Raw genomic sequence first — 17,069 nt, 5'->3', positions numbered from 1 at the left:
CAGTTGCCTGTGATTAATAGGACAATAAATACAAAATGTGTTAATTGGCCTATGAAACCCTGGCAGTTGTAGATAGACAAAATCCACCTCTTTGTCGGATTGTATTGTATCAACTTGTGCCTGACTTTGGTATAAAAAAAAGAAATGACACAGCTTACATATATTACAGGTGTATATTTGGAACTTTTTGGGCAAATACTTTTTTGTTTATTTCACACAAAAAAATCTTGCTTTTTTGAATTTTTAAGAAGACATTTATTGTGGAATACAGTTAAGCTCGATGTGCTTTAAACTCATCAAAATATTTGCATATTGTACCGGGTAAGAAAAAGTATTTGTCTAATTTGAATGCATTACTGTTATTTATGATTGTTTCAATAGCTATTGTATTGGGTTGCCTTGTAGAAATTATCGCATCATGGGTTAAAACTTGTATCAAACTTATCTCGTTATGCAGCGTATATTTGATTTGTAAATATTGTCATTTCATCTGAATTGAAATAAAATTGTCATGTTCATGTAAAGAAGCTAGCATTTTTTTATTCTTTTTTTTTTTATGCATAAATTAGCACAATTCAATATCGACAAATTGTGAAATTAAAATTCCAGCATTATTGACCATGTGGAAGTGTCCACACTTAAACAGCTTGAGAAGGCTGAAATGTGAGATTTTCTCATTTTACATCACCCAGTGAGTAGCTTGGATAGTAGTCCCAAGTCTTATGACCAGAAGGCTGTCTACTACGAGGAGATAACCTGACATTCCTAGACTGAATTTGAGCCTCCAACACACTGTTCCCTGTTTCCTAGGTAGCTGAAAACTTCTGAAAAAAATCTCTGTAACTACATGGAGATAATACAGTAACACCACACCTGTAGACCACCTCAAAATAACGGCCACCCTGCTAATGCTGGCACTTGTTTTCAGTCTCATTTTTTCTATATATATATATATCTTTGTATTGGTCAGGTCAGTAAAACAACCATCCCACTATTCAACATTACAACAACATTTTACATTCAAACTACAGTTGTAATATGACAGATGACCTCTGTAAGATGGTAAACAGTGTGACAGGTGACCTATGTATGGAGGTATACAGTATGACAGGTGACCTCTGTATGGAGGTATACAGTGTGACAGTTGACCTCTGTATGGTGGTATACAGTGTGACAGTTGACCTCTGTATGGAGGTATACAGTATGACAAGACAACTGACCTCTATAAGGAGGTAAACAGTGTGACAGTTGACCTCTGTATGGATGAATAGAGTATGACAGGTGACCTCTATATGGAGGTATACAGTGTGACAGGTGACCTCTGTATGGAGGTATGGTGTGACATATGACCTCTGTATGGAGATATGCAGTGTGACAGGTGACCTCTGTATGGAGGTATATAGTGTGACAGGTGACCTCTGTATGGAGGTATACAGTGACAGCTGACCTTTGAATGGAGGTAAGCAATGTGTCAGCTGACCTCTGTATGGAGGTATACAGAATGACAGTTGACCTCTGCATGGAGAGATATATAGTGTGACAGCTGACGTCTGTATGGATGTTTACAGTATGACAGGTGACCTTTGTATGGAGGTTAACAGTGCGGTGACCTCTGTATGGTGGCATACAGTATGACACGTGACCACTGTATGGAGGTATAGAGTATTACAGGTGACCTCTGTATGGAGATATACCGTGTGACAGGTGATCTCTGTATGGACATATGCAGTGTGACAGGTGATCTCTGTATGGAGATATATAGTGTGACAGATGATCTCTGTATGGACGTATGCAGTGTGACAGGTGACCTATGTATGGAAGAATATAGTCTGACTTGTGACCTCTGTCTTGAGGTATAGAGTGTGACATGTGACTTCTGTATGGAGGTATACAGAATGCCAGTTGACCTCTGCATGGAGAGATATATAGTGTGACAGCTGACGTCTGTATGGATGTTTACAGTATGACAGGTGACCTTTGTATGGAAGAATACAGTCTGACCTGGGACCTCTGTATTGAGGTATAGAGTGTGACATGTGACTTCTGTATGGAGGTATACAGTGTGACAGCTGACCTATGTATAGATATATAGTGTGACAGATGATCTCTGTATGGACGTATGCAGTGTGACAGGTGACATATGTATGGAAGAATACAGTCTGACTTGTGACCCCTGTATTGAGGTATAGAGTGTGACATGTGACCTCTGTATGGAGTTATACCGGGGCAGCTGACCATTGTATGGAGGTATACAGTGTGAAATCTGACCTCTGTATGGAGATATGTAGTGTGACAGATGATCTCTGTATGGAGATATACAGTATGACAGGTGACCTTTGTATGGAAGAATACAGTCTGACTTGTGACCTCTGTATTGAGGTATACAGTGTGACAGTTGACCTCTGTATGGATGTATAGAGTATGACAGGTGACTTCTGTATGGAGGTATACAGTGTGACAGGTGACCTCTGTATGGAGGTATGGTGTGACATGTGACGTCTGTATGGAGATATGCAGTGTGACAGGTGACCTCTGTATGGAGATATACAGTATGACAGGTGACCTCTGTATGGAGTTATACAGTGACAGCTGACCATTGTATGGAGGTATACAGTGTGACAGCTGACCTCTGTATGGAGGTATAGAGTATGACAGCTGACCTCTGTATGGAGGTATAGAGTATGACAGTTGACCTCTGTATGGAGGTATACAGTGACAGCTGACCTCTGTATGGAGGTAAGCAATGTGACAGCTGACTTCTGTATGGAGGTATACAGAATGACAGTTGACCTCTGTATGGAGAGATATATAGTGTGACAGCTGACCTCTGTATGGATGTTTACAGTATGACAGGTGAACTTTGGATGGAGGTTAACAGTCTGGTGACCTCCGTATGGATGTATAGAGTATGGCAGGTGACCACTGTATGGAGGTATACAGTATGACAGGTGACCACTGTATGGAGGTATACAGTGTGACAGTTGACCTCTGTATGGAGATATACAGTGTGACAGGTGATCTCTGTATATGCAGTGTGACAGGTGACCTATGTATGGAAGAATACAGTCTGACTTGTGACCTCTGTATTGAGGTATAGAGTGTGACATGTGACCTCTGTATGGAGGCATAGAGTATGACAGGTGACCTCTGTATGGAGGTATACAGGGACAGGTGACCTCTGTATGGAGGTATACAGTATGACAGGTGACCTTTGTATGGAGGCATAGAGTATGACAGGTGACCTCTGTATGGAGGTAAGCAATGTGTCAGCTGACCTCTGTATGGAGGTATACAGAATGACAGTTGACCTCTGCATGGAGAGATATATAGTGTGACAGCTGACGTCTGTATGGATGTTTACAGTATGACAGGTGACCTTTGTATGGAGGTTAACAGTGCGATGACCTCTGTATGGTGGCATACAGTATGACAGGTGACCACTGTATGGAGGTATAGAGTATGACAGGTGACCTCTGTATGGAGATATGCAGTGTGACAGGTGATCTCTGTATGGACGTATGCAGTGTGACAGGTGATCTCTGTATGGACGTATGCAGTGTGACAGGTGATCTCTGTATGGAGATATACAGTGTGACAGGTGATCTCTGTATGGACGTATGCAGTGTGACAGGTGCCCTATGTATGGAAGAATACAGTCTGACTTGTGACCTCTGTATTGAGGTATAGAGTGTGAGATGTGACTTCTGTATGGAGGTATACAGGGACAGGTGACCTCTGTATGGAGGTATACAGTGAGAAATCTGACCTCTGTATGGAGATATACAGTATGACAGGTGACCTCTGTATGGAGTTATACAGTGAGAGCTGACCTCTGTATGGAGGTATACAGTGTGACAGCTGACCTCTGCATGGAGGTATAGAGTATGACAGCTGACCTTTGTATGGAGGTATACAGTATGACAGGTGACCTCTGTATGGAGATATACAGAATGACAGGTGACCTCTGTATGGAGTTATACAGTGAGAGCTGACCTCTGTATGGAGGTATACAGTGTGACAGTTGACCTCTGTATGGAGGTGTACATTATGACAAGACAACTGACCTCTACAAGGAGGTAAATAGTGTGACAGTTGACCTCTGTATGGATGTATAGAGCATGACAGGTGACCTCTATATGGAGGTATACAGTGTGACAGGTGACGTCTGTATGGAGGTATGATGTGACATGTGACGTCTGTATGGAGATATGCAGTGTGACAGGTGATCTCTGTATGGCCGTATGCAGTGTGACAGGTGACCTATGTATGGAAGAATACAGTCTGACTTGTGACCTCTGTATTGAGGTATAGAGTGTGACATGTGACTTCTGTATGGAGGTATACAGGGACAGGTGACCTCTGTATGGAGGTATACAGTGTGACAGCTGACCTCTGTATGGAGGTATACAGTATGACAGGTGACCTCTGTATGGAGTTATACAGTGACAGCTGACCTCTGTATGGAGGTATACAGTGTGACAGCTGACCTCTGCATGGAGGTATAGAGTATGACAGCTGACCTTTGTATGGAGGTATAGAGTATGACAGTTGACCTCTGTATGGAGGTATACAGTGACAGCTGACCTCTGTATGGAGGTAAGCAATGTGACAGCTGACTTCTGTATGGAGGTATACAGAATGACAGCTGACGTTTGTATGGAAGTATACAGTATGATAGCTGACATTTGTATGGAGGTTTAGAGTGTGACAGGTGACCTTTGTATGGAGTTAAACAGTCTGGTGACCTCTGTATGGTGGCATACAGTATGACAGGTGACCACTGTATGGAGGTATACAGTATGACAGGTGACCTCTGTATGGAGATATACAGTGTGACAGGTGATCTCTGTATGGATGTATGCAGTGTGACAGGTGACCTTTCTATGGAGGTATACAGTGACAGCTGACCTCTGTATGGATGTTTACAATATGACAGGTGACCTCTGTATGGAGGTATACAGTATGACAGGTGACCTTTGTATGGAGTTTTATGGTTTGACAGCTGACCCCTGTTTGGAAGTATACAGTGACAGGTGACCTCTGGATGGAGGTATACAGTATGACAGCTGACGTTTGTATGGAAGTATACAGTGTGAAAAGTGACCTCTGTATGGAAGTATGCATTATCCCAGGTGACCTCTGTATAGAGATATACATTATTACAGCTGACCTCTGTATGTAGGTATATAGTATGACAGGTGACCTTTGTAAGGTGGTATACAGTGTGACAGGTGGCCTCTGTATGGAGGTATACAGAATGAAGGTGACCTCTGTATGGAGGTATATAGTATGACAGATGACCTCTGTATGGAGGTATACAGTATGACAGGTAACATCTGTATGGAGAGATATAGTATGACATTAAAGCTGACCTCCGTATGGATGTATAGAGTATGGCAGGTGACCTCTGTATGGAGGTATAGAGTTTGTCAGGTGACCTCTGTATGGAGGTTTACAATGTGACAGCTGACCTCTGTATGGAGGTATACAGTATGACAGGTGACCTCTGTATAGAGGTATACAGTGTGAAATCTGACCTCTGTATGGAAGTATACAGTTTGACAGCTGACTTCTGTATGGATGTATACAATGTGACAGCTGACCTCTGTATGGAGGTATACAATGTGACAGGTGACCTCTGTATGGAGGTATACAGTGACAGCTGACCTTTTTATGGATGTATACAGTATGACAGGTGACCTCTGTATAGAGGTATACACTGTGAAATCTGACCTCTGTATGGAAGTATACAGTTTGACAGCTGACCTCTGTATGGATGTATACAATGTGCAAGCTGACCTCTGTATGGAAAAATACAGTGACAGCTGACCTCTGTATGGATGTATACAGTATGACAGGTGACCTCTGTATGGAGGTATACAGTATGACATCTGACCTTTGTATGGAGGTATACAGTATGACAGGTGACCTCTGTATTGAGGTTTACATTATGACAGGTGACCTCTGTATGGATGTATATAATGTGCGAGCTGACCTCTGTATGGAAAAATACAGTGACAGCTGACCTCTGTATGGAGGTATACAGTATGACAGCTGACATTTGTATGGAGGTATAGAGTGTGACAGGTGACCTCTGTATGGAGGTTTACATTATGACAGGTGACCTCTGTTTGGAGATATACATTATTACAGCTGACCTCTGTATGGAGGTATACAGTGTGACAGCTGATCTTTGTATTGAGGTATACAGTGTGACAGCTGACCTCTGTATGGAGGTATGAATAATGACAGATGACCTCTATATGGAAGTATACAGTGTGACAGCTTATCTCTGTATGGAGGTATACAGTGTGACATCTGACCTCTGTATGGAGAAATACTGTTTGACATCTGACCTCTGTATGGAGGTATACAGTGACAGCTGACCTTTGTATGGCGGTATACAGTATGACAGCTGACCTTTGTGTTTGACATCTGACATCTGAATGGAGGTATACAGTGTGACATCTGACCTCTGTATGGAGAAATACTGTTTGACATCTGACCTCTGTGTGGTGGTATTCAGTATGACAGCTGACCTCTGTATGGAGGTATTCAGTATGACAGCTGACCTTTGTATGGAGGTATACATTATGACAGCTGACCTTTGTATGGAGGTATACAGTGTGACAGGTGACCTCAGTATGGAGGTATATAGTATGACAGCTGACCTCTGTTTGGAGGTATACAGTATGACAGGTGACCTCTGTATGGAGGTATAAAGTATGAGGGGTGACTTTTGTGTCGAGGTATATATAGATAGTTAGGCATTGTTGTATTGTATGATGCAAGGGAAATAACTCTAACTGACTTCACTGCAGTGAGTGTGATGGTCGAGAAAGGTGATCGGAGGAGTAAGTAAACTTTCCTCTAGATATTGTGATGTGTGAGGTAACTTAAAGAAGCTGACTGTTGCTAGTATGTTATTATTATAAAAAAAACAATGTTAATGCTACCCATGGCACTATTTTATTGGTGCATATAAGTTATAGTTTATTAGTGTAGAGTAATGACAGGATCGCGTCACCAGTTTTGACGGATGCTATCACGTGAACATGATTTCAGAGGACGGGACACCAACACGTCCTCTTAAGTCAGACGTAGGCCCTATATATCCACTGAACTCGGACACGTCGTACGCAGTGGTGAAGACTAGATCTAGGTCATGATTTCCTAATTAATATATAATACCATAGTCTCATAGAAAAAGGCACATCAGCATTCACTGACACAGTGAACACAGGCATCTGGTATGTAAATATGTTAAACTATAAAATAGTCTGCCTACCCTACTATATTGATATACCAGATACAGGTGCCTGTGCTGAAAGTAAGAGAAATGTATTTGTTTAGGTGTTCACTCAGTACTGCAGGGCTTCATATATTTTTTTATAGAAATATTTTATCTTAGGTTTAATTTGATAACTAACCATTCCCCACATAATGTGTTACAGTGGTCTGTCTTAATAAAAGCGTACACAGCTGACAAGTTTGCCAATTTGTTTCAATAAAACACTGATTACAGTATACAATTGTTTCATGGCTATTTGGGGAACAGTCAAAACTATCATCCCGAGGCAGGGGGAAACCCTGGGGAACTGTTTGCCCGAGGCCGCTAGGCCAAGGGCAAAAAGTTCCACAGGGCTTCCCCCTACCGAGGGATGATAGTTTTGACTGTTCCCCAAATAACCATGAAACAATTGTTTTATTACCAAATAAATATTAGTATCAATGCTGCATGCAATGTTGCCATTGCTTCAACACTGAGTCGCGGTCACCGAAACGCTTGAAGGGGGCTCTTGAGGGGGGATTTCTGCGCATCGAATTCGCGCCGGGTAACAGTTCGCTCTGACCGGGAAAACAGTTTTGACTGTTTCACCCCTACAGCCGAAATTGGACAAAAAGCCAGAAACAGTCAAAAATTACTAATTATAATTTATATAGACTATTGGGTAATAATACAAATTGTTAAGATAAATAGGTGGTTTGGTTTATTAAGTCACAAGCAAATTGGAAAACTTATTTTAAATAGTTTAGTTTCGAAATGTAGTAAGGTGAAACAAATCGGTGAAACAGGAGAAGGGAAATGCAAGGGGATCAGACTTTGATTCGAACCCGAAACCTCCAAACCCTCGACGGATGCTCTAACCAAATGAGCTTAACCTGGTCAACAGCAGTTATTAATGGTCCAGCCCAAGTAACACACCACCTTCCAATTTTCTAAGACTTTGGTCCCCAAGAAGCACTGTATGCAACCCAGACTTGGGTATCCCCTATTCCTTATAATTTAACCTACATGTGAGAGGCCCCTGATCGGCCTTTTTTCTATGGGATATGATTTTGCCGACTGGGACCACGGCGCCTGTCAAAAGTATCTCGCCGTGTAAACCTCTAACACTGTTGGAGTTGAGGGTATATATCCCCTTGCCATGTGAACACAACAGTACTTGAACATGGGTCAAACTTACTGCAGAGGCTATGCTCACTTATGCTCTCTGCACCCCTGGAATATGTCATAGCAAAATTAAAGGCACAAAGATATATATTTGATTGGTCTTAAGTAGAAAAAACACTGACCAGTCACCAGTGGCTAGGCTGATACCTGTCCTTAAAAGATTACAGAGGCAACACCCAACTTCAAAGCAAGTCAATTTTATTGTTACACAGACTGCAAGATTCTTTTGATGTACTTCAAAGGATCTAACTAGTGTTGTTTCCTCCACAAGGTGGCACACACTTTTATGATGAATAAAGTTTCAAGGACAAAAGGGTTCACATCTATCTCTACAAAATAGCGATGATACATTAACACTAAATGCCGAGCTGCTTTAACAAAATTATATTAAATGGTGTTTACATTATTTGGACAGACATAAAAATACCAAAGTTGAACAAGATTAGTGAAAGCAGACAGAAACAGAAAGTACAATTTGCAATTAAAATGACAAGTAGTCTAATAGCATTGTAATTGTATGAATATAACCTGTATCATCTTATTTAATTTGAGCTTAAGTGACTGAATCTGTATATGTTTTAAAACCCATTCAGCTGATGTTGATGATTTTTACACTCTTATGAGTCATACTCTAAATATAGCTCTTAATTTATTTCAGAAGACAAGACCATGCAAGAAAAAGGAAGCCCACCCCCTACTTCGGATTTCACAATCCTCTCCAGTAATGACCGTTTCTCCGATAGATGTAAGGATGTGTTTAGCTGTCTACAGTCTCTAGAGGACAAACATGTCGCTTCTGTTGATAATGAAGGCGATGTACAGCTGTTGAAAGCTGACCCAACTTTTGAAGAAACTGAGACAATAACTCGCAAGTTTAAGAAACCAAACCTTCCTGGAAGTTCATTTAGTGGACAAGATCAGTCACAAAGTAAAGATCAAGGGAGAGGGCTAAAGAGGCCGTCCGCTGAACTGTACGCTCCCCCATGGCAGAAGATAGGAGATAACCCACAATCAGATAATAAATCAAGAAAGATTGATTCTGACTTTAAGTCTCCACCTCCGAGATTTCCAAACCGACACCAAAAGAAAGTCCCTGACTTTAAACTGAACCCCAGCAATTGGAAGAAATACACACTGGAGGATGTTTCCAGTGATGATATGAGTCAAGCTGCAAATACAAAGGCAGCCTTCGATTTCCTCGAAGAGAGGAGGAAGCTGAGGGAGGCTGCGGAGGGGATGGAGGAAGAGGTGAAGGCTGATGTGGAGGGCGGAGCGTGCTCACAAGGAGCTATCATGTTTAAAAGACCTACCAAAAAGGGAGACAATTTAAAACAAGATTCTGATTCCGCAAAAATTATATCATCTAGCAAAGTGTGTGATAATTTTGATAAAGACAGTGATGATGATGATTTAGAAGAGAAATCACTGGTTATAAAGCCCAATGTGACATTTAAATCTAAAAAAAGCAAAAGTCAGAGAAATATCAGAAAGAAAGAGACAGAAGAGGATGACTGAAGCATTTAAATAAAAATTGTTTGTACATATCTTGTGAAAACTTTTAAAAATGAAAAATAATCATCATTTAGATCTAAGAAAAGCAAAGGTCAGAGAAAATTAGTAAGAGAGGGAAGATGACAACTGAATAATTTAAAGAGAATTATTTGTACCAAGTACATGTATATATCTTGTAATTTTTTTTAAATTAAAGATGATCGTCATTCAGAAGTATAGTGTGGTTTTAACATTTGGTCCGATGACAATATGAAATATACAGAAAGAGAAAAGTATGTGTGCTTTAGTATCAAAGGCAGTTTCCAAAATGTAAATGTCTCCCTCTAGACTACTTTTCATTGAAGTACTTATGTGTTATGTCTGAATGATTAACCTTTTCACCACTGCAGACCATAATGGACTCATCCCGATAAATGCATGATAAAGTCAACTAAAGTTACCTAGGGGTGAAAGGGTTAAAAGATCATTTACAAAACATTCAAAGAGCTATGGCGGATAACTGCCCATATTTCCCTAAGCTGGTATTAAAGAAAACGGGGAAAAAAAATAATGAGTAAATATTTTTTAGTAGCGAAAAATGCATGAAATAGGCATCAAACGCATTGAATATGAATTTTCGAACTATTGTAATATTCAGTATTGTTAATATAACACAAATGTACTGCAAATATAGTCATCTTCACTATATCTATGAAAGTGATGGGGTTTCCCTGACTTAAAAAAATACTTTCAATACTTTCCCATCCGAGGACCAACTTTTGAATAAACTTTTTGATTCCGTGATGTAATATGCAAAAACAAATCACATGACGGAAAAGTGGTCCTCCTTTGGGAAAGTGCTCAAAATAATGATAAAGTTTCTCAAAACTACGACAGATGTTTCTTGGGTTAAAACAGTTTGTGTTTCTATATTTTGTCGATGTCCGATGTAGCTTAATGTGTAACCAGTTAGCTTGTGACCAGAAGAAGTGAACGGGGTAAGTTCGAATCAAAGTTCAAATACACTTTATTTTTTATTTTTAAATACTTAGGCAGGTGATCATTTCCCTTAAATACTGGTAAGTGAAAATAACCATTTTTCAAATCAACGGAACATTTGTAGCTTCAGACTATGGTGAGCTTATGCCATACCGCAGCGTCCGTCTGTCAACTTTTCCTTTAAAACGCTACTAGTCCTGAATGGCGAAGTAGATTTTGACTATATTTAGTCTGGAGCATCCTTAGGCCAAAGGAACTCAATTTTGTATAAATGGTGGGTGTGGCCCCCTGGCTCCCCAATAGGGAAAATAGAGGTAAAACCTTTAAAATCCTTCTTCTACCGTATGGATTAAGGGATTTTCTCCTAATTTAGTCTGGAGCATCCTTGGGCGGGGCTGAATATGGGAAATAGAGGTAAAACCTTCAGAATCATTCTCCTACCGTAGGGATTAAGGGATTTCATCCCAATTTGGTCTGGAGCATCCTTGGGCAAAAGGGACTAAATTTTGTATAAACAGTGAGTGTGGCCCCCCTGAGGGCTGAGGAGCGGGCCCAATAGGAGAAACAGCAAATTCTTAAAAATCCTTCTTCTGTAGGAATGAAAGGATTTTGTCAAATTTGGGATTAAGCACCCTTGGTAGAAGGGGAACCAATTTTGTATAAACGGTGGGTCTGACACACACACACACACACACCTTTGGCAGAGAGGCAGGGCCAAAGAGGAAAAATAGCTTTAAAATCCTTCTTCTGTAAGAATGAGAGGATTATGTCCATATTTGGTCTAAAGCATTCTTGAGTGAAGGGGACCTTATTTTGTATCAACGATGGGTCTGACCACCCTGGGGACAGAGGGGCGGGGCCAAATAGGGGAAACATAGCAAATTCTTAGAAATCCTTTTATTTTAGGAATGACAAGATTTTGTCCAATTGCATATAAATAACCCCTGACTAACCATGTAATACATGTACACTTTCAGTGACATCTGGCTATCATAACTTCAATTTTGCTAACATTTCCAGTCAAGCAATACAGGCTCTCTGGGCCTCTTGTTACATTGTACCTTAATGAATGTCAAGGTCAGTATCCTTATTGAAGTTTTGATGTCAAGGTTTTAGTTTTCATCTTCATTGAAGTCAAATGTCAAGGTTTATATCCTCATCTACAACTTGTTGAAGATCAAATGTCAAGGTTTTCCCCTCATCTGTTTGACTTTCTTTTTGAAGGTCAAATGTCAAGGTTAACCCCTCATCTGTTTCTTATTGAAGGTTTTCCCCTCATCTGTTTGACTTTATTTTTGAAGGTCAAATGTCAAGGTTAACCCCTCATCTGTTTCTTATTGAAGGTCACATGTCAAGGCTTTCCCCCTCATCTGTTTGACTTTTTTTTGAAGGTCAAATGTCAAGGTTAACCTGGCTTTTTTGAAGGTCAAATGTCAAGGTTAACCTGTCATCTGTTTGACTTTCTTTCTGAAAGTCAAATATCAAGGTTTCCCCCTCATCTATTTCTTCTTGAAAGTCAAATTAAAAGATTTCAAACATCATCTTTACCTTATTGAAGGTCAAATGTCAAGTTTCAATCCTCATCTTTATTAAGTTAAATGTCAAGTGGTCTATCTCCATAATCTAGCGAAAGTTAAATACCAAGAGGTATAGCTTAATCCTTGACCTAAATAAAGGTCAAATGTCAAAGTTTTATCCTATCTCATCTTATTGAAGTTAAAATGTCAATGTATCAAATTAAACCTCATCTCTACTTTATTGAGGGTAAATTTTCAAGGTTTTTGTCCTCACTTATACCCAATTGAAGGTCAAATGTCAAGGTTACTATCCTTATCTATACCTTATTGAAGGTCAAATATCAAGGTTTACATCCTCACTTGCACTCTTCTGAAGGGCAACTGGAAGGTTTCTATCATCATTTTGTCTATACCTTATTGAAAGTCAAATGTTTTAGGTTCTTCTCAAAAACATGTACTTTTTATGTCTATCATATTGACTGATGTCAAGGATTCTACCATATTGAATCTCAAAGGTACAGATTTCTTACTCAAATATGTAAATCATTCATCCATTGGTACATGTACTATGATCTATCTTATCGTTAAAGTATCAAGTTGATCCTTTTAATAATACTGAAAATCAAATGACAATTTTTTCTCCACTATTACACATTATCTTAAACAATTGTCAAGGTTGTACCATCAATTATGATAAATCTTACTTTAAGTCAAATGTCATAGTTTGAAAATAAGGATACAAGTACCTTATTGAGAGTCACACATCCATGTACACCTGTATTAGGTTTCATGAAAAGAATACAAGAAATGAAATTATTTTAGTATTTTTTATTTTATTATTTCAATTTATCATATACATATTGGCTCTTATCCTATATAATAGCCATAAGAATACCTGTACTTTCATATTGGACAATGAAGGGGTTTATTTAGCACAAATAAGGCACAGAAAATAAGCATTGCATGCTACCAACGTCTACACAGCCTCTTAAAGGAGGGAGGGAGGCAAACTAACACATCCTCCACTTACTGGAGGGAGTGAGGAGAACTAACACAACTTCCACTTTCTGGAGGGAGTGAAGCGAACTAACACAACAGCAGGGGAGGGCTACATGATACATGTATCTGTACTGGCCTTGTATTGGGGGCAATCACCATAGAAACAAGAACAAGTTGCAAAAAAAACATATAATTTTGATTTTGGATCTTTTGATATGTACATAGTACACAAAATAATAGTTATTTGTGGTATTGTGACAACAAAGGCCTACATTCTATTTGTACGATAATAGAGTACTGTAAGGTTTCCAATTTAATGTGATACATATACTTAAAGTACTTCGATCAAATGCACTGCTATAGAATGCCTGCATGTTCTCCGAAGAAAAAACACAGACTTTCTCTAATTCACGGAGCATTGATAGAAATACTAAATCAACTGTGATTTTTGTTTGTTATAAACTCCACAAATGTATAAATCACAATAAACAGAAACATAATGAATAAATATATATGTATAAATACATTATATGCAACCTGTCTGTTTTCATGGTGAGCGACAAATGAATGATTTCAACAGAAAAGTACTTATATTTACATTGATATACCCGTTAATCTTAGCACTGTTTTGGCCACGCCCCCTAGCAGTGTTGCCTTGACAACAGATGCACACTACAATTTAAACAGTCAAGTAATAATATAATAGACATACACATAATTTAGAGGTCAAGACTTGGGAATGACATTATCTCTGAACATTTCATTTAAAAATCATAAACCTGAATAATGCTAGAGATTGTATACAATAATTTCACTTCCTTTTCACTTCAAGATACCCTTCTTTGATATAATTTTTGTTCTGTAAGGTTTATTTTGATATTTTTACCGTATCAAACACTGGCTACCTGATATTTAAGTGCTAATATGTGAATTTCTCAAAATTATAGAATGTTAACATCAAAGACAAAATTCATGCACATTCTTTTCCCAAGACTTAGATTTTTTTGTGTAAAATAAATCATTCCATATTTCTGACAAGATCAACATTGTCATATATCTACTTCAAACTTAAACAAGTACATAACTCATCAGCACTTGTTTCTAATATCACAATCAATTAGGCTTTTTGTATATCAATAATATACACAACCATCTTTAAAATAATATTGTTTTGTTTAAAAATCAGCATGCAATAATTGATATAAAATAAAAATCTGAACAAATTAGATTTCCTCTCTCGAATTAAAATCTTTTCCATGCATGAAAGATTGAAGTGTAAAATCACTACGTTTAAAAGGAGCACTGATTTTTAGAAGTTTCTAAAACTTCTGTTGAAATTAAAACATTTACAAAGAAAGACCGGAAGTTCTACTTCTCGTTGTAAAACATTTAAATTAAACAAAATCACATCATGAGCTACTACCATGAAAATAACTTTCAAAACTTTTCTACAGTAAATAATTAAAGATACCCCTTAATTTTATGCATCACAGATGAGATGTACCCCTTTCTTTTTAGCTATGTAATTTTTATCAACAATGAACTTGTATAAAGATATACCGGTTTGTTTAAGCACTGTTTTGATCGATTCCGTGAAATTATACAAAATATCTAAAGATTTACACAACTGACTGTGGACACTTGAGTATCATTTACAAGGAATATTAATAATATCACAATTTTCCGCACTTATTTGATATTCAAATGTTCCAGAAAAGGAGAAACAGACAATCCGAGAGACATAAGACAAAACAATAATCAAAACATTTGTTTGGCTGACTTTGTGGGAACGGACAAAATGTGAATCTACGATAAAATGACAGCACCTCGCAAGTGTATTTCAACATGGCAGCTACTTACTCATTAACTTAAACAAACATGGATGAGGATTTGTTTAATGACGACAATCACGGAACTTAACAAATGGTCCTAGTTAAAAGAAGCAATAGCAGCACGGAGCAGCGTAGCCTGCCTAAGGACGTTGTGACCTAACCCCTGTCTCATGGTTTTGTGTGACTGATGCTGTATAAAGTCAATGTACACGTATTTCCTCAGTTCAGCAGCAGTTCTACGACAGTCTTTGTACATACAGTTATAAGTATACATGTGGACAATATATACACAAATACTCTCATATCTACAGACAACCTTTATTTGCCTGTAGGCCAAGAAAATCATTAAAGGAACACCAGCTTTGTTTAAAAAATAAACCAATTATCATATTGCAATTTTTTTTACAAAAATACAAAAACAAACAAAAACCTTTGTGAAAATAAATTTTCGAAATTGTTTTGGAAACTCTCCCCCATTTGATAAATATTCTCCTGTAAAAACAGCAGAGGTGTCGGAAATCAAATTTTATGTTAGATCAATTAAGTTGTTGCAGAGTACAAGAGAATCATTAATGCTGAATATTCATGAAAAAATATTTCTTGAGCCTACGGACAACAACATTATCACCCACATTCTATCTTCGTGGTCACTACAAAAATCATTTTCTGTACATCAACATAAATATATGACAACTCGCTTCTCTACAGGATTACGAAAAAATACACAAATTCTACCTGGCCAATGTACACCTTTAACGAGTCGATTAATAAACAGGCGAGGTCTAATCTCACCTGGTGATCGTACACAACATTCGCATAAGGATTTCATACTTTTTAAACAATAGCTACCCTTCCTTCTCCTACGTACCCCTCATACTACATTAGAATGGTCCGCATCTTCATTTGGTTTGTTTGTGTCTTACGTCTTATTAACAGCTACGGTCATTTAAGGACGTGCCAGGTTTTGGTGGTGGAGGAAAGCTGGAGTTCACGGAGAAAAAACCACCGACCTACGACCAGTACCTGGCGACTGCCCCACGTAGGCCTTGAACCCGTGACCCAGTTGTGGAGGGCTAGTGGTAGCAGAATGTCAGATGCCTTAACCACTTGCCCCCCGCATCTTTATAATCAACAGATGATTTAAGTAAAACCAGTGTACTGGCAGTGTTTTTTCTTGGGACTTTTTGGGGCCAAAAATTGGCCTGAATCCAAAAAGAAACTATTACATATGTATGCCTTATTCCAAAAATTTGCAGTTTACTCCAGAAAATGTCCTTCCCAATTGGTATATTTTTCTACCAAATGAGACAAAAAGGCCCCATCTCCAATAAATGAAAAGCAACCCTGACTGATAAACAGAAAGAGTTACCTTAGGTAATAAGTATAAACTATTAGTTAAACCTGCTTTTAGGTATATATATATTTAACAGATACATACTTATAAATATATGTAAAAACCTACTTTTCAGGTAAACAGAAAGACCTGCTTTCAGGTAATTATAAACACTGTAGTAGGACCATTAAGTTAAACAGAAGTAAAACCTGCTATCATGTTAATCTTAAATTTTTTGTATTAATTCAAATTTTGAGAACAAAGTATTTTAAAAAGTTAGATACTTTTAATAGAAATAGTTTAATTTAATTGATGAATTGCTCCCGATTCACAAGTATGGCACATTCTCAGAGTTCACTACAATCAAACTACCGGTAATAATTTCAAAGCAAATTCTTTAATTGGATATTTAACAAAATCTCTTGACAGAAATAGAAGATCCC

The 17,069-nt window shown here is 38.3% G+C and overlaps 1 protein-coding gene across 1 annotated transcript; it reads left to right on the top strand.

The window, feature by feature from the left end:
• Positions 1-6,778: 6,778 nt before the first annotated feature.
• On the top strand, positions 6,779-10,459 carry LOC110450045 (protein TSSC4-like). Its single transcript, XM_021497277.1, has 2 exons — positions 6,779-6,854; positions 9,114-10,459. Exons 1-2 carry the CDS (start codon positions 6,830-6,832, stop codon positions 9,968-9,970), a joined length of 882 nt encoding a protein of 293 aa, XP_021352952.1. The 5' UTR covers positions 6,779-6,829; the 3' UTR covers positions 9,971-10,459.
• The last annotated feature ends 6,610 nt before the right edge of the window (positions 10,460-17,069 follow it).

This window comes from Mizuhopecten yessoensis, unplaced genomic scaffold (genome assembly GCF_002113885.1).
Source record: "Mizuhopecten yessoensis strain PY_sf001 unplaced genomic scaffold, ASM211388v2 scaffold4947, whole genome shotgun sequence".
NCBI classification, from domain to species: Eukaryota; Metazoa; Mollusca; class Bivalvia; order Pectinida; family Pectinidae; genus Mizuhopecten; species Mizuhopecten yessoensis.
The sequence above is the reverse complement of the archived record's forward strand: the minus strand, read 5'-3'. Positions and strand labels throughout refer to the sequence as shown.